This window comes from Phoenix dactylifera, unplaced genomic scaffold (assembly GCF_009389715.1).
Source record: "Phoenix dactylifera cultivar Barhee BC4 unplaced genomic scaffold, palm_55x_up_171113_PBpolish2nd_filt_p 001329F, whole genome shotgun sequence".
NCBI lineage: Eukaryota > Viridiplantae > Streptophyta > Magnoliopsida > Arecales > Arecaceae > Phoenix > Phoenix dactylifera.
Window position 1 is genome coordinate 58,028 of NW_024068659.1, and position 18,894 is coordinate 76,921.

General features: G+C 44.9%; 1 protein-coding gene across 1 annotated transcript; it reads right to left on the reverse strand.

The window, feature by feature from the left end:
- Positions 1-17,621: 17,621 nt before the first annotated feature.
- LOC120108429 lies at positions 17,622-18,305 on the reverse strand. Its single transcript, XM_039122037.1, has one exon. The coding sequence runs from the start codon at positions 18,303-18,305 to the stop codon at positions 17,622-17,624; it is 684 nt and encodes a 227-aa protein (XP_038977965.1).
- Positions 18,306-18,894: the final 589 nt, after the last annotated feature.

The following is an 18,894-nucleotide window of genomic DNA, read 5'->3' on the forward strand; positions in this document are numbered from 1 at the left end:
TCATCGACATCAGTCATGAAGTCTGAATTTGTGTATCCTTCTACCTTCAACTCTGATGATCCTCCAAAGACCAAGAATAAATCTTTAGTCCTTCTCAAGTACTTAAGAATATTCTTCACAGCTGTCCAGTGTTCTTCACCTGGATTTGACTGATATCTGCTTATGACACTCACAGCAAGAGCTATATCAGGTCGTGTACATAGCATGGCATACATGAGGCTCCCTATTGCTGATGCATAGGGAATCTTGCTCATGCGTTGAATCTCTTCAGATGTGTTGGGGCACATCTTCTTGGAGAGATGAATTTCATGCCTAAGGGGTAAAAGACCCCTTTTGGAGTTTTCCATGCTGAACCTTTTCAGCACTTCATCTATATACATTTTCTGTGATAGGCCAAGCATCCTTTTAGATCTATCTCTATAGACCTTTATTCCCAAAATATAGGATGCTTCCCCAAGATCTTTCATGGAGAATTCTTTTGACAACCAGACCTTGACCGAGGTTAGCATGGGAATATCATTCCCTATCAGGAGGATGTCGTCCACGTACAGTACGAGAAATACGACAGCGCTCCCACTAACCTTTTTGTAAACACACGGTTCCTCCTCGTTTTTGATGAAATCAAACATTTTGATTGCGTCATCGAAACGAGCGTTCCAACTCCGAGATGCTTGCTTTAGTCCGTAAATGGACCTTTGCAGCTTGCAGACCTTGTGATCTCTATCACTGGAAGTGAAACCCAAAGGCTGTTCCATATAGATATCTTCTTCAAGATATCCATTTAGGAAAGCAGTTTTCACATCCATCTGCCAGATTTCATAATCATGAAATGCTGCAATGGCAAGCAATGTTCGGATGGATTTCAGCATGGCTACAGGTGAAAAAGTCTCCTGATAGTCAATGCCTTCGCGTTGACTATACCCTTTCGCCACAAGCCTTGCCTTATAGGTCTCTACCTCTCCATCCGAACCTATCTTCCTTTTGTAGATCCATTTGCATCCAATAGGTACAATACCTTCTGGTGGATCTACTAAGGTCCAGACTTGGTTGGAATGCATGAAGTCTAATTCTGACTTCATAGCTTCCAACCATTTTTCAGAATCAACATCAGATATCGCCTCGTTGTAGGTTTTGGGATCCTGTATGTGATCCCTATCTCCCACTAGGAACATTTCCTCGGTATCCTCTTCTATTATACCTAAGTATCTATCGGGAGGATGGGAGACCCTACTAGATCTACGAGGTGGTCGAGGGACATCGTGTACTGGCTCTGTATGAATGGGTTCAATAGGATCCATGACTCGTTGCTTTTCAGAGACTTTCTCTTCAAGCTCAATTTTCCTCTCACTGCCTCTATCAAGGATAAACTGGTTTTTCAAGAAGATGGCGTGACGGCTCACAAACACATTGTGATCCTCTGAGACGTAAAAATTGTATCCTAATGACTCTTTAGGATATCCTATAAAACGAGCACTTATGGTCCTAGCCTCTAACTTGTCTGCCTGTAGTCTCTTGACGTGGGCCGGACATCCCCAAATCTTGAGATGACCAAGACTTGGTTTCTTACCATGCCATATCTCATACGGTGTGGTAGGAACGAATTTAGAGGAAACTCTATTCAGTAGATATACTGCGGTAAGTAAGGCATCTCCCCAAAGAAACATAGGTAAATCAGTGAAGCTCATCATGGACCTGACCATATCCAATAGGGTCCGATTCCTCCTCTCTGACACCCCGTTGAGTTGAGGTATACCCGGAGATGTCCACTGTGAGACTATGCCGTTTTCCTTGAGATAGTCCCGGAATTCCCCACTAAGGTATTCTCCTCCTCGATCTGATCGAAGAGCCTTAAGAGGTTTTTCAGTTTATTTTTCTACTTCATTCTTGAACTCTTTGAACTTTTCAAAAGATTCAGACTTGTGTCTCATAAGATACACATACCCATACCGTGAATAATCATCGGTAAAGGTAATGAAGTACGAATAACGTCCCCTGGCTAGCACATCGAATGGGCCACATACATCTGTATGTACTAGGGTAAGTATTTCAGCGGTCCTCTCCCCATGTCCTACAAAGGGCAATCTAGCCATTTTTCCTTGAAGACAGGACTCGCAAACTGTATATGACTCGGAAGTCAATGAGCCGAGAAGCCCATCTTTATCCATTTTGTTCATCCTATCCTCTCCAATATGGCCAAGTCTGAGGTGCCACAAATATTTTTGGTTTATCCCATCCCTGAATCTCTTGGATCCTTTGGCACTCACTTCTTGCTCGGTAACATTCACAGATACATACATATATAAATGATAGAGACTGTCAATCATTAAACCACGTGCAACTATTTTATTTCTGAAATAAATAGAACAGCAGTCTTTGTCAAAAGTAAAAACATGACCTTCCTGTGCTAGACATGAAACAGAAATCAAATTTCTGCTAGCAGCAGGTACATAATAGCAGTCTCTAAGCAATAAACTAAAACCAGACGGTAGTCGCAGATGGTAGGTGCCCACAGCCACAGCAGCAACTTTTGCCCCGTTGCCAACCCGAAGGGTTACCGCACCTTCCGCCAGCCTTCTACTTTCCTTTAAACCCTGCATGGTAGTGCATAGATGAGCACTAGAACCAGAATGTATAACCCAACTAGAAGTAGAAGAAACCGTTAGATTAGTTTCAATTATGAGCAAGTCTATACCATCTGAAGGTGTGTCACCTTTCTTGTTCTTCAGGCTCTCGAGGTATGAAGGACAGTTTCTCTTCCAGTGGCCGTCGACATTGCAGTGGAAACATTTTCTTTTGTCATTAGCCTTTTTCTTTTGAACTTCCTTCTTTGGCTTCTTGTCTTTCTTCTGCTTCTTAGCAGGCTTCTTTTTCTTCCAAGTAGACTTTCTCTTGGAACCAGAAGTCAACTCAGCAGCAAGGACATTGCCCCTTGAACCTTTCAAGGCTCCCTCAGCAGTTACCAACATGTTTATCAGTTCAGTCTTAGTGCATTCAATCTTATTCATGTGGTAGTTTACTATAAACTGACCAAATGAATCAGGAAGTGACTGTAGGATTAAATCCACTTACAATTCCTTGTGCATGTTCATTCCGAGCTTCTCAAGCTCCTCTAGGTCCTTGATCATAGTCAGACCGTGATCATGGACAGACTGCCCTTCGCGCATCTTTGTCTTGAAGAGCCTCTTGGACACTTCAAAACGAGCTGTGCGACTCTGCTCACCATACAACTCTTGCAGGTGTGCCAGTATGTCCCTAGCAGTCTTCATATTTTCATGCTGGCATTGGAGTTCATTTGACATGGATGCCATCATATAGCATTTAACTCTAATGTCATCATCCATCCACTTTTGATGCACCTGTCGCTGAACATCAGTAGGACGTGTTGGTAGTGTGGGGTTATCTAAATCGAGTATGTAGCCTATTTTCTCACAGTCCAAAACAATTTTGAGGTTTCTAAGCCAGTCCTTGTAATTGGTTCCGGTCAGTCGGTTGGTCTCAAGAATACGGGTCAAAGGGTTTGAAGCTGACATTGTATCTGCAGAGAGTAAAGATTCTAGTTAGACTTTTGTACTTGATCCTAATCTGTTCTAAGGTCTTTTAGAACAAATGTAACTCCCACTATTTTCTCGAATCCCTCACACTCCCCTGGTAGGGAAACGAAAATTCCACACGACTAGGGTTTCCAGTGGGTACTGCGGTCCCACCGATTTACATGCCACCTCACCTAACAGTTATTGGTGACACATAGATTGATGAAAGTACAACTCTTGTACAATGCTTCTCAAGCATGTTGCAGTGTAACTTGGTCTCTAAGCCATGAAGACCTCACCTAACAGTTATTGGTCCCATTTCTTAGTTAAGTCAGACCCACCGTATAACCGTAGGAATAAAGTCGTCATTGGGTCCTCACCTAACAGTTATTGGTGCCCAACCCCACCTTTATCCTACAACATCTCATGTCTATAGAGAGGTCCAGCCCCCCGATGCAACTTGCCCACTGTGTCCAGCCGAGACAAATCAACATCAGAAAGACCTTAGCAGCTCTACTACAGTGGAAGACCTATTGACTTAATATTGGTTAATCAGGTCTTAGTGTTTGCAACTTGAGCTCTTCATAAGAGGTAATCGAACAATTGGCCAGGTAAGCAGGTGGGAGGGGTCCTAATTAAGTAACCACCTTTCATGCTTTTCTAGACACCAATTAGATCAATTAATCTAATATGACTTGCTCATGTCGGTTCACTCTCGACTTGATTGAGGAGGTTTTAATTTAGGTCTCAATTGGGTTTGCTACATCACATGTAAACCTATCTACCCGACTCTCATTCACATCACATGCAAACGGCACATTGCAGGCAGTTATAATCGCAGCAATAATTAAAGCTAAACTTTAAATAGGTGATGATCATGGATTCTAGTTAGGTCGTATTACAAGCACATGCACGTCAATCGATCAACTGGTCTTCAACTCTTGAATTGGTTCCAAGCCTCCTTGATCAACTCTTGATCCAATCGCCATCAACCGCTTAGATCACATGTTCATCTCATGCCTTGTCTTCAACTTGATCGTTGACGTACATCACATCACAGAAATACAACCAGATGTAAAATAAAAATTAATAATAAATTACATCTCCTTTTAGGAGGCATGCAGGCCTCTCAAAACATCAAATAAGATGCATGCAAGCATCTGAAAAATTACATGACATCACAGATCACATCGCAGGTCATTACATTTGATACCAAAAGGGTTTGAATCCTATGATCATCACCACATGCAGCAATTATAATTTTCAGATCTGAAAACTAACTGATTATATCATGACATAGGTTGCTGATCATGCTAATCATGATTCTAAACTTTGTAATCTCATTAACAATGCAATTAGAATCATCATCTTATCACATAAAAATCAGCATGCAAAAATTCAGCAACCCTGAAAAATCTGCATGCAGAAATTTTCAGCATGCATGATCATTCAATTTTTAGATCTAATAAGCCTTTAGATAATTAATTCTTACCTTAATCTACGAAGCCTAAGCTCTGATACCACTGTTAGAACCCGCCCATGCCGCTGATATTCCAAAACAAAATCAGATGGCAACGGAAGGGGCATGTGCGGGATCGACGTTCATCGCATGAACGTCGTTTGATAACCGTTCGTAGTTAGGTAAGGATTAAAAACTTTTAATAACTTTAGGAAGATCAGATCTTCACCTAGTGCGGGTAGATGATCACTGCAAACTGGAGTTCGTGGTTTTAGGATGAAGGTTCGTATGAAGCCGTTCACACGTCCGGCCTCTACGGGTATCCACACGAAGCAGTGATCCGATCAAAGCTCTCTTGTCTTCCCGGGGTGCTAGCTCCCTTGCAAAGACTTCTTTTGATGGCTGATTTCCTCCCTTTCAATCAACCCTTGATTGTGCTTGGGAGGAGGAAGAAGAAGGATGAAACTTGAAGATGAATCAAAGCCCTTGCAGCCTACTTCCTTTTTCCTGCGTTGGAAGGAGAAAGAGAGGAGGAGGAGGCCGCCAATGGCTTCTTCTTTTCTTCCTTTGCTTGCGGCTGAACCAAGGAGGGGTGAGAGGGTGGCCACGGCTTGGAGGAAGAGGGCTTCAATGCATCTAGGGCGCCGGCCCTTGTTCCTCTTTTAAACCCATCTAGGGCTCCTACAATTTAGGAGCCCTAGAGTTACTTCCTAAGAGGGGGCGCCGGCCCCCTCTCTTCATCCCTCACCACATGGAAAGGGGAGGGGCGTACGCCCCTCCTCATGGTAAACCCTAATCCACATTAAGTAGGGTTTTGAATGCCCTAATGTGGTCAAGCCCTAATCCAATTAGGCTTAGCCCAGGGGTGAACCAATTTGGATCCAATCTAGGTAAGTCCTAATCCAATTAGAACTTAAATCAATTTTGACTCAATTGAACTCTTCAATCCTAATCCAATTAGGAGTCTTATTGATTCATTAGATTAATAATTAATTGTGACTTAAGAAACCCTAATCCGAATTAGGACATATTTAATTTTAGTCCTAATCCAATTAGGACTCTTATTTGAATTCGAAGTCCTAATCTGATTAGGACTCTAGGAATCCTACTCCAAGTAGGAATCCGATTTTAATTCAAAACTCCTAATCTCATTAGGATTGTAGGAATCCTATTCCAAGTAGGAATCCCAGTCCTACTCCAACTAGGATTCCCAGTCCTAATCCAATTAGGACTCTAGGAATCCTACTCGAAGTAGGACTCTTGTTTCAAGTCCAATTAATTAATTCTCTTTGTTCCTTCTTCAACTGAATATCAATCGAATTGATTACTTGTGATTCCTAATCACGATTCAACCATCGGATCGGTCAATACTTCTAGTGTGTGTGACCCCATAGGTTCTACTCTGACTGGTAGTGAGATATATTATGATCTCTATCATAATATCATTGAAAACTCCTTTCAATGGATTGGAACGATTCCAACTCTACTCATTAGGGTTTATCGATCATCGAGATAATCCCTGTGAGTCCCACCATCCACCAGTGACACCTAGCAGCATGTAGTGGCTACCCAGTAGAATAGAATGATGAACCTCTAGGTGCAGTTATCATTAGGGGTGGCAATCGGGTCGGGTCAGGCATAAACGGGTCGGGTCAGATGCAGATCAGTTCAGAAAATTGTAGACCTGAACCCGACCTGTTTAATAAACAGGTCAGAAAATTACAACCTGAATCTGACCTGTTTATTAAACGGGTAACCCGACCCGACCCGTTTAACCCGTTTAATAAAAAAAAAAAATTGGGATAGCATCACAGGCTCACAGCCGGCCCTAATGGCGCCCTAATGTCTTCCTCCCAAATATCAAATCCCTCTATGGTGGAGAACCAGTGAACCACCTATTCAAAATTTCACTCGCAGTCGCAGCCGGCCCTACTATCTTCCTCCCACGATCCCATCCTTCCGCAAACCCCCACCCCCCATGGAAGAAGACGAAGAAATCATACCTTCTCATCGCCAAAGAAGGAGAATGGAGAGAGGGGAGGGCCCGAAACCCTAACCCTAGCCCCTGCCGCCGCTCGATTTCAGGTCGGCAGCGTCCGGGGGCGTCGCGGGGGTCGTCGGCGTCCGGGGGCGTCGCGGGGGTCGTCGGCATCCGTGGTTGTCGGCGTCCGGGGGCGTCGCGGGGGTCGTCGGGGCCGAGGATGGTGATGGGACGGCAGGGGGTGGCGGGGGTGATCGCCGACTAAGGAGGAGAAGATCTTCCACTGCTTGCGGCGGAGGTGGGGCTCGGAGGTGGTGGAGATCTTTTGCCATGAAGATGGAGCTTCGGGCCCTCCAGCAAACAGGAACAAAAAAAAAGGGTTAAACGAAAGACAAAAAGGAAAGGAACTCTTACCTCTTCTTCCTTGATGCTCTTGGATTTTTGAGAACGGGAAGGAGGGAGGGAGGGAGGGGGAGCAGGGTTGTGGGAGTGAGGGTGAGCCGTGAGGGGATTGGGTAAAGGATTTTTCTAAGGGCCGCCAGTTCGTCTCCGTCTCCCCGCCTGTGACTCTGTGGACTGTGGTCGGGCTAATCGTCCCACCTCGCCAAGTTCCCAGCAAGCAAACAAAATTGAAAAAAAAAATCTAAAATTATAAACGGGTTAAACGGTTAAACAGGTCAGATATCCAAAACCCATATCCGACCCAATTAATAAACAGGTTAAATGGGTCAACCTGTTTACGACCCGAACCCGTTTAGGCCAAACCCAAACCTGTTTATGGCGGGTCAAACGCGGGTCGGGTTGGCGGGTCGGGTCATATTTTGCCACCCCTAGTTATCATGTGATACAGTCCTACTATCGTGGATCCCTACAGGACGGAGGTCATGGACAACTCGTCAAACCCCATCGTCTGTCATATGTGAAGATTTATTCGACTTAAGTTCGAGAGTGGAAAACTCTTTCTCCACTGTGCATACTGCCCCGGCCGAAGTCTTACGAACTCAGTCTTATAAATCACATAGGATCTCTCCTTATCTATCAAGGTCGATAGATTCCTTATAGGTGCATACCCTACTCCTACAGTGAACTTACTGCAGCCAATCTACACTGCATGGACCCATATGGCTAAAGACCATGTATGTGTGCAGTCAAACTACAATAACCTCACTGTGAGTAGCCGAAGCACCGCAGGTTAAAGGACCAGTCACACTACTGCAACATCAAGCAAGTCACTGACGAGTGGATAGACATCCAAGTGACTTCTTGTATTGGTCACGCTCAGTACCCTTGTTCTTAACAAGCACCTGCACTATTACTTCAGTGTCGCTACACTGTGGACTCGAGTCTCGTCCATCCATAAGGAAAGTAATCTGTGCACTGATCTCATCGGATCGATCACCGTCCTCGTGATGATCCATCGATCAGGAGCGTTTAGAAATTAATCACTAATGATACATGGCTCAAATTCTCAACTCTTGAGAATATGCATCATCATCTTATTAATTCCTTGGACGATTCATAGACACAATAATAATATGAATGAAAAAGATGCCTTTCATTTATTCAATAATAATAAAATCAAGTACAAATTATGTCCTAGAATTAATAATGTGTCAGCCAAAATTGGCTTCTAGGGCATACATCTAACAATTCCATTATCTTAGAGCTTGTTGAAGAACATATAAAGATTTATTAAGTTTGCATACAAATTGTTCTTATCCTTTTTCAACATAACCTTTTTTTTTTCAACATAACCTTTAGGTTGATCTTATATATATATATATATTAAAATCTCTATTTAGAAAAGCTATTTTCATATCCATTTGATATATTTTTAAATTATATACCCAAGCTATTGCTAACGTTATTCTTATAAATGTCAACTTAGTAACTGGGGAAAAAGTTTCAAGATAATTGACTCTCTACTTTTATTTGAAACCTTTAGTTACTAATCTTACTTTATATTTATCTACACTTCCATATATTTTAAATTTTTTCTTCAACATCCATTTATTTTCTAAAGTTTTAGTATTTGATGATAAGTTTTCTAAAGTCCAGGTATTCTTATCTTTAATAGATTTAATCTTATCATTTATCACCTTTTTTCACTTGCTTGCACTATGAAGTGACATAGCATCTTTATAATTTTTAGAATCGTCTATATTAAAGGTGAACATGTCAGGACCTAAATCTTTTTCAATTATTTTTTTTACTTCTTTTAAGTTCTCATTCTTTTAAAGTTTCACTATCCATTCTGGGTTCACTAGATTCACTCAAGTTTTTATCTCTTACTTTATCTTGTGGAAAAATAACACCTATATCTTCTTGTGTATCCTTATTTAATTCCTTCTCAATATCAAATGACCGAGCATCTTTAATTGTTAAATGTTCAAAAAATTCTGCAGTAGTAGCTTCAATTTCAATATTTATCTTAAGGTTTAAAAATCTATAAGGTTTACAATTTTCAGCATAACTAGTGAATACAAATTTTATACTCTTAGAACCAATTTTATTTCTCTTTGCAAAGGGTCTAAAGCATATGCAAGACACCCCCCCTACTCTAAAGTAATTTAAATTGGGTATTCTATTCTTCTACAATTCATATGGTGTTTTATCAAAATCTTTATGTAATATTTTATTACAAATATGATTTGTGGTCAATAATGCTTCTTCCATAAATTAGGTGGTAAATTAGAGTTAATTAACATAGCACTAACCATTTTTGTAGTGTTCTGTTTTTTCGTTTTGCTATACCATTTTGCTGGGGTGTGTAAAGAGCACTAGTTTGATGTATTATTCCATTCTTTTCACAAAATTTTACAAACTCAATAGGTGAGTATTCTGCTCCTCTATCAGTTCTATGTATTCTAATAATTGCTCCTAGTTGATTTTCCAGTTCAGCCTTATAAATTTTAAATTTTTCTAAAGATTCATCTTTAGTTCTTATGAAATATATATAAGAGAATTTTGAGTAATCATCAATAAAGGTTATAAAATATCTTTCACCTCCTCTAGTTTTAATATTTTTGTCATCACAAATGTCAGTATGTACTAACTCTAAAATACCAAAAAATCTAGTTATAGATTTAAATAACTTTAGTTGATTTGGCTCGTACATAATATTCACGTTTAAAAGGAGAAGCAATAGCACTAGTTTTGGGTATTAAATCTAGTGATGCCATTTTATTTAATGTCGTCTTATTAACATGGCCTGATCTATAATGTCAAAAATCATGCAAATAACACATATAAGAATAACTGATATCATTATTATTGATATTACATAAGAGATATGTTTTATAATTGGGATATCTTTTTTCGATAAATTATCCATTTTTAGATATGATCATTCTATCGGATTCAAATATAGCATGAAAATCGTGGTGACTTAACAAGAATACAGAAATAAGCCTCTTTCAAATTCTATGCACATGATGAACATTTTTTAGAGTGAGAGTCCTTTCTAATGAAAGTTGGAGATCCACTATTCTATACCTAACAATCGAACTTGTAGTTGAATTTTCCGTGTAAAGCTTATTATCATCTTTAATGGTTTTGTAGGATTTGAACACACTCCTATGAGGAGTCCCATGACAAGTTGATCCAAAATCAACCCACCATCCATCATCTACATTAACCATAAAAGATTCTAAAATCATTGCTATAAGTTGATCTTTTTCCACATTATTGGCTTCATGTGAATTTTATTGGATTTTGTGATGCCGGTGCTCTTTGGCCAAATGACTAATCTTCCGACAAACAAAACAAGGGCCCTTCTTCTTTTGTTTTCTTTCTTGAGATTATTCTCTCTCTTGAAAACATGATCCTTTTTCGATCGAGCCCTTTTCTTACCCTTGTAAGTTATTGAGAACCATTAAGATAAGATGTATCTACTAAGTTCACATTATTAGTGCCAAAATTGAAACAACTGACCTAATTCTTCGTTTCCACTAATTTATCTTGAACATGTGCCTCTTATTTTATTTGAATATTTTGGAATTATTCTTCCAAAGTTTGAAGATGATACTTCTGTTTCAATATTTTTCGATAATCTTTCCCAGATAGAGGTAACTTGCCAATGATGGTGGACACATGAAAATTCTCGGTCACTGATTCTTCAATTATAGTGATGTCTTGTGCCATACGAATCATTTCTTGAACTTACTCTATAATAGGCTTCTCACTGACCATGTTAAACTCAATATACTTGTTAATCAAATATGATCTATTTTTCTGCATCTTCGGTTAAGTATCTTACTTGAAGTGCATTCTACAATTCTAACGTAGTTTGATGGTGCCAAGAGGGTGGAAGAGAATCAATAAAGTCGAGATCTTGAAGCCTTATGAGAAGTGGGATCCAAATTTTTTTTTCTAAGAAAGAAATTTTTGGAACTTGTGAATTTGATCACTAACTAGTTTATTGTCCACTGCAGAGTGCCTATAGAGTTTGGAAATAGCAAATTGAATGAGAATGGCATCCGGAAGTCTATATTCCTATTTTATAGCATCCCAAAGCTCCTTAGCAGATTTAGTAGACTGATAAATATTATAGAAAGAATCAAAAGTGGCGCTTAGAATTCTATGGAAACAATGGAAATCTGTGTCTTGTGTAGATCTAGTAGAATGTTCAAATACGATGAAAGAAGGGGGTGTACTAGGGTTCTTTCTAGAGTAAGTCCTAAGAGGTGTAGGATTAGGATATGTTTGATTAGTTTGATCACTCGAAGAGAATTCAATGGCTGAGAATAGTCCCAAAGTAGTGAAATGTTTTATTTGGCGTAGCCACCTTTCGACAAGTAACCATTGAACTTCTCGGGTTTGGTGGAGTTATCGTCATCATGAGCTGCCAATTGGCCAACGGAAGGATCAAATGTTAAAATTTTTACACCAAAGTTCACTAAAGTTTGTGTAAGAGAATACAAGAGTAATAAGTCACACATTGATCTACTCCCTTTTAGATTTATGCACAATAATATTTTAAGTCACTCTTTCAGATTTTATAATATTTCGTATTCGATGACTGCAGCAAAAAGAAAATTCTGAATTAAGGGTGAATTTTTAAATATTTATAAATTTTTATTTTCAAGAGAGCACTCAATTAAATGTGCACAACAATAATGTAGTAACTACAAATAGTTCAAAGTTGATACAGCATATATGCAATTCAAATCAAAATCAAAGCATTTAAACCCTTTAATAAAAATTGAGTTCAAGATTTTTATTAGGAATCCATTATGTTATCAAGATATGCAGAAAAAATAATGCTGTAATAAGTGTGCTCGGTGGTCTTGTAACTACATGTGGATAACAGGTTATTGTGTTTAGATTGTAGAAATATGTGTGCAACAAAGTAGCAACAATAACAATGTGTTTAGTTTCATAATTATTAAATAATTTTAACTTATATGGCATCTTCTTCATTCTCTCAATAAAGCAAGTGGAGCCTCACCCCAACTTTTTTTTTTTTTTTTGCTAGAATGGGCATTCATACAACATGGGTATGAATACACCCAATGGAATCGGAAAACAAAAGGCCCTGAAGGGGTCCAGGCATCTCTCTCCAGCCCATAGGGTACCTCCTGAGTGGCTCGCAACATATACCGCCACCCAGTCGGCCGCCCCATTGGCCTCGCGATATACATGTATAGCCTGGAAAGTAACACACTCCCTCGCCATCTTCCAGATGTCACGGAGCAAGGGGTGAACGCCCCCATAACTGCTCGAGCCCTTTCAGACCCAGCTGATCACCGTAGCCGAATCTTCCTCCAGTAGGACTAAAGTCGCCTGAAGCACTCGCCGTGCATAACACATACCCATCCAGGCCGCCCGCAGCTCTGCCCCAGGAATCGAGGTGTCAAAAATCTGCTAGCCACCCGCTGCCACCACACCAAAACTCGGCCCCCTGATGACAAATCCAACCTCTCCTCTCCTACCTCCATCCAAAAGTGAGACATCAAAATTGACCTTGAGGAAGCTCCGGGGTGGGGGCTCCCAGGTAAAAAATACCCTATGAGGAGCTGCCAAAGCAGTATGGGGGCCCCAGATGTTCCGAGCTATCAAAGGTCTATGCGCTAGGTCTGCATGCAAGCTCTCTGCTGCATGAGCTCGAGCTCGCTCCATCACGAACCGTGGTGATGGGCTACCCTCGCCAAACACTCGGACATTTCTAGTCAGCCATATCTGATAAAATGTACAAGACGCCCGAATAACTATGCTGCGCATCTGAGGGATACCAGCCCATCGCCGAACCACCTCCAAAAAACAAACCCTCCGGCTCCAAGCATCCTCCAGAATCCTAGTCAGACTCCAAGCACCCCGTTCCCAATCACACTGGAAGAGCACATGATCCACCGACTCGTCCATCCCACAATCCGGGCATAGGGGGGAGAGACTCACACCTCATCTCCTCAACACTGAGCATGTCGGCAGACACTCCCAGGCCACCTTCCAGAGGAAGAGAGCGACCCTCTGGTGTAGCCCAAACGTCCACACCCAGCCACAGTCTAAACTCGGCACTGACGCCTGCTGAATAGCATGGGAAACATCACCAACCCCGACACTCACTCTGTAAGTAGTGCTCCAAACCCTGACATCTGGACCTGCAGATCTCAGAATGAGGAGCGCCCGAACTCGCTCTGCCAAATGCTTTCCAAACAACTGGTCTAGTCTGTCACCATCCCACTCCGCTATCCCTAGCCTAAGCAGGTCAGAAACTCGGAGCCCTCTGCCCCCTCACAACAAGACATCGTCGGCCATAATCTTAATGGTAGTGCATCTACCTACGGATCCTCTATCACATCAATGCTTTGTCCATCACCGATCAACCATTTGGAATACGCCAAAGTCATCGGCAAGTACCTTCCAATCTCCCGCCACATGAAAGAACACCTCCGGCTGCCTACCGCCTGTGCAGTAAATCCGGCTCGACCATATCTAGCTATCATGATCTCACTCCAAAAACCATGCGGCTCCAAAACAACCTACACTGCCCGCCGTGCCAGAAGAGCCTCGCGTCGCGCCAGAAGTGATTGCACCCCTAAGCCACCCTCACTCTGAGGCAAACATACTCTCTCCTAGGACACTAGATGTACTCCATGACTCCCCCCACAAGTACCCCATAGGAAACTCCTCATGAGCCTCTCAATCGCCTCCAGGACCATCTTCGACATAACAGTATGTGCCATCAAATAAATGGGCATAGAACATAAAACTAACCTGATCAGCATCAATCTGCCCATCATAGAGAGTGATGATGCTCTCCAACCTCTAGTCTACTCTGCACCCTCTCCAACAAGACAGAGCACTCTGCCACCCGCAATCTCCTCCCTGTAAAGGGGACCCCTAGGTAAACTAGGGCCCCCTTCTCCTCCTGCATCCCCAGAATCACCCTGACCTCCCGTCGCACCCTCCGCTCCATGCTCGGACTGAAATGTATGGCTGATTTTTGGAGATTGACCCTCTGCCCGGATATCTCACAGTACTCTGTCAAAACCTCCTGAAGGGCTCTCGCATCAGTCACTCTCGCCCTGGAGAGCAAAAGGCAGTCGTCTGCAAAAAGTAAGTGAGAGATGGGGCGGGCACCAGGGGCTGGACTATAGGCTACCAACTCCTGGTTCCCGCAAGCAACATGCAAAGCATGAGAGAGTTCATCAGAACAAATGATAAATAGATACGGGGAAAGAGGACATCCCCGTATGAAGGCCCATAATAGCTCGAAAGAATGGCGATGGCGTGCCATTGATCAAAATGGAGAAGCTAGGCCTCTGCACACATCCCAATATCCAGTCAATCCAAATCTGGTGGAATCTGAAGCTCTCTAGCGCTCGACGAAGAAAGTCCCACCGTATATGGTCACAGGCACGCTCCATATCCAGCTTGACTGCCATCAAGCATCGCCTCCTCGAGGCGCGCAACCTCCATCATCTCCTACGCTAGCAAAATGTTATCAGAAATACTCCTCCCTCCCACAAAAGCCCCCTGCTCCTGGCTGATGACCCTCGGCAGCATATCTTTCATCCTTCCTACCATGATCCTCGCCACCACCTTATACATGGTAGTGCATAAACTAATGGGTCTATAGTGACTCGGCTCAAAGCATCCTGACGCTTCGGTATCAGTGTTACAAAGGTGGCCTTCCAATCATCTTCCATCATCGCCCGGCTAAAGTAAAGCTGGACTGCCTCCACCACTCCCCTCCGAATAATGCACCAATACCTCCGAAAGAAGAAGCGTGGAAATTCGTCCGGTCCTGGAGCCTTATCCTCGACAAGACTCCATACTGCCTCCTACACCTCCATCTCTGACACTGGCCGAATCAAAGCTATATTTTCTGTCTCCTCAATTCTAATCGCTGGCCTGAGAAGCTGACCTGTAGCATGTCTCACTGCAGTGTCCTCCTCCACCCGCTGGCCCGCCCCAACCCTCAAGGAGCGAATCATGTTCCTTTGTCTCCTAATAACTGTCGATCGGTGGAAGAAGCTGGTATTCCGGTCACCATCCTTAACCCACTGTACTCTAGATTTCTGTCCCCAGAAGATCTTCTGCTGGCAAAGTAGTGAATGATGGGTAGCTAGAGCTCGCCGTAAGTCCACCATATCCACCTCCGTAAGCTCCTCTCCCCGATCCTTCCGCCCCTGGACATCTACTATCTGAGCCTCCACCTCCTCAAGTCTTCGGAAAACATTGCCGACGACCTCACGGTTCCATCGATGAAGGCGCAGCTTGGTGAGCTCCAACCTGCGCAACACCCTTTGCATAGCATCACCTCTGCATTGGCATAGCCCAAGCCTCCCTGACCACATCCCAAGATTGGGTATGACAACCATAGCTTCTCGAACCGAAAAGGGCTATGATATGTGGACCCCGACACTGTTAAGATCAAAAGAGGGCAATGATCAGAAGCAATCCGAGCTAGGTGACTAACCTGATAGGATGGGAAGCGCTGAATCCAGTCCGGAGATGCAAGTGTTGTATCAACCCGCTTCCATACTCTAGCCTGCCCAAGCTGATTGTTGCACCAAGTAAATCGAGGTCCAGAGAACCCGAGGTCCACCAATCCATTCCTCTCCAAAACCTTCCAAAACTTCCTTCTATCCACTGAATCTGAGTAGGCCCTACCTCCTCTTTTCTCATTGGGGCTTAAAATGCAATTAAAACCAACCACCATAGTCGGCACTTCCTGGATCAACAGACTCGTCAGTTCATCCCAAAGGACTCTCCTAGTCCGGTAGTCGGTGCTGGCATAAACCCTACACAGAACCCATGGAGGGTCGTTAGGTTCTGAAATTACCATCACAACCTGCTGAGAACAATTGCAGATAATATCTACAAAAGCTATCCCCCGCCTTCACAATACTAGGATGCCCCCGGACAAGCCCTGAGATTCAACTGCAAAGGATTCCCAATCACCTGTTAAGCGCCGCTGCACACGATGCAAACAATCTCCCGACATCAGGATTTCACAAAGAAAGCAAATATCCGGGCAATGAAGCTGAATTAATCTCTTGAATGACGATAAGAATGACGGCTTGGCCGCCCCCTACAGTTCCAAGCGAGTACCTTCATTCAAAAATTGAGAGAAGAAATTTGGCCCTCTCCCTGGGCTACTCGCTCTCGGTGTAGGAGACTCCCCTGATGCCAAATCATTTTCCTGGATCGCAGCCCTCAGCAGGTCCACAACCTTCCCATGCTCCAAAATCGGTGAAGATGATCCCTAACCGGAACCACAAACCATGCCTCTCCTCAAAACTGCCCCTGATGTCGATGGCAGCCGCATCGTCCCTGGGATGGAGCATTTCGGCGCCTCAGTAGGCCTTCCCTTCCCTACTGGCTTGGAAGAAGATGCCATCCCGTATTGAGAACACCCAGCCGACGACACAACAGAGCGCCGATCCGGACCCTCCTCCATGTTCTCCACCGTCGCACCACTATCCAGCCCCCGCCCCTCGGTCGGAGCCCTCCCTCCACCGCTGGTCGTTGCCGTCCGCGGCAGTGGTACCTTCTCCGTCGCTCGCATCCCGCTCGACATGGGGGTACCTCCCGCAGTCGGTGCGGCCGCCATAGCTCCACCGGTAGCAGCACCCGCCGGCAGAGGTCGATTGGAGGCTCTCACCAAGGGCAGGGAGGCGCTCCGGAAGTGTCTCCTTGCTTCCCCCCTCCGGCGAGTTGTCAGGTCGTCGAAGGAAGAAGAAGAGGCCGATCTGGGGAGGTTCTCAGCTGACCCACTCGCACCACGATTCGACTTGGCCGGGCTCCTGGCCCGCTTCATCGGGCTTGGGCCCTAGCCCAAGGACAGCCCAGTTGCAACGGCCGCCTGGCCCAGCCCGCCTTGGGCCACCGGGCTCGGTACCGGCCCAACCGACACGGCCCGCCCTGGCTCCGCCCGACCCAGCTCGCCAAAGGACTCGACGGTTTCCGAGTTTGACCCGGCCCCCGCACGGAGCTAAGTTGCCTCGGTATCCTTCGCCACCGAGTTGCCCACCACTTCCTTCTCCGGCGACCGCCGCCTGGCCACCTTGGTTGGCTTTTGCCATCCATCAGTATCCACGGGCGACTCGGAGGAGATCGGCACCGCATGGGGGGGGGGGTCAGCCCGGACACAACGGACTGAAGCACCCTGTTTGGTCGGCACCGGCACTCTGTGTGTGGCTAGCTATGGGCCAAAGGCCCGACGGCCGCCCTTCCCATCCCCTGCTGATCCAGACTGACCACTGGGATCGTGGTCGGGCTTCACCCCTTCGGTCGCTGTGGCCCCCGACCCTCCATTCCCGATCGCCGACTCCGGGGTAGCAGATCGACACCCGTTCCCTCCATGGCCGAGCCGACCACATTGGTAGTAGACCGGCGGCAGATACTCATACATGAAGCTCTGCCAAAGCTTCCCTTCCTTCCCTCTGATGAACACCCCCAGCCGCACAGGTAAGCTGGCGTCCACCTCAACCTTGATCCTCGCATACCCCATGCGACGGTGATCCTCCGTGAACCCATCGACTTCGATTGCAACACCGGCCTCCGTAGCAATTTCCCAGATGGACTCCTTGCGCCAATACTCGAGCGGCAACCCCGGGAGGCGCAGCCAAACCACCACCTTACTGACCTCCTTCCTCCCCAGAACAAAATCAGGCTGCCACCTCTCCAATGCCAGTAACTGTCCGGCAACTATCCACAGACCTTTTCCCAGCATCGCCTCCTTGTCCTCCTCATTCCGGAGACGAAGAGCAAAGTACCCGACGGCCATTGGGAAAGCTTCAACCTCATAGTCCAGCTTACCTTTAGCTTTCATCTCCAAGGCAACCCACTCCGCCGGGACTCTCCTCCCCAAGATCCTCGCAAGCATTGCCGTGGAGCTCTAGGACTCCCTCTCCTTCTCCACCCACTCCTGCGTCAACTCCAGCACCTTCGGGAACCGCCTCTGGACCTCCTCTAACTCCTCAGCAGGGATCTCGTGGTTGGTCCACATGGATGGTCGGGCCAAGCCCCTCGCCACCTCCGACCAGGACCTTGAGGACCCAGCTTTCCCAGAGCCATGGCACTTCCCAGTACCCTTAGGGGTCATCGCTCCCTCCGTCTCCTTCCCCTTACCTCCCCCCCCCCCCAGCATCCATACTCCACCTCCCAAGTGTTTGGGGAAATGCCACACCGGGCGCACGACTTTTGGCGCACCCGCTCACTCGCACCCGCTCACCCCACACCCCCTATCACAGGCTGTCCTCACTTCTTTCCCACCCCTCCTTTCGCTATCAAAAAAATAAAATGTGAATAACTTGCATTCTTTCTTTTTTTTTGCTGAGGTGGGTGGATCATACCTGACGAGTATGGATGCACCCAATAAAATCAAAAAATAGAATACCTCGGAGTGCCAGGGGCAACTCCCCATTACCAGCCCACAAGGTGCTACCGGAGTGACTGCCTGCATAAACAGCCAC

Bases quoted from the DNA above. Each gene is read 5' to 3' on its own strand.
- LOC120108429 (XM_039122037.1), bottom strand. From the start codon at position 18,305: ATGCTTGCGAGGATCTTGGGGAGGAGAGTCCCGGCGGAGTGGGTTGCC.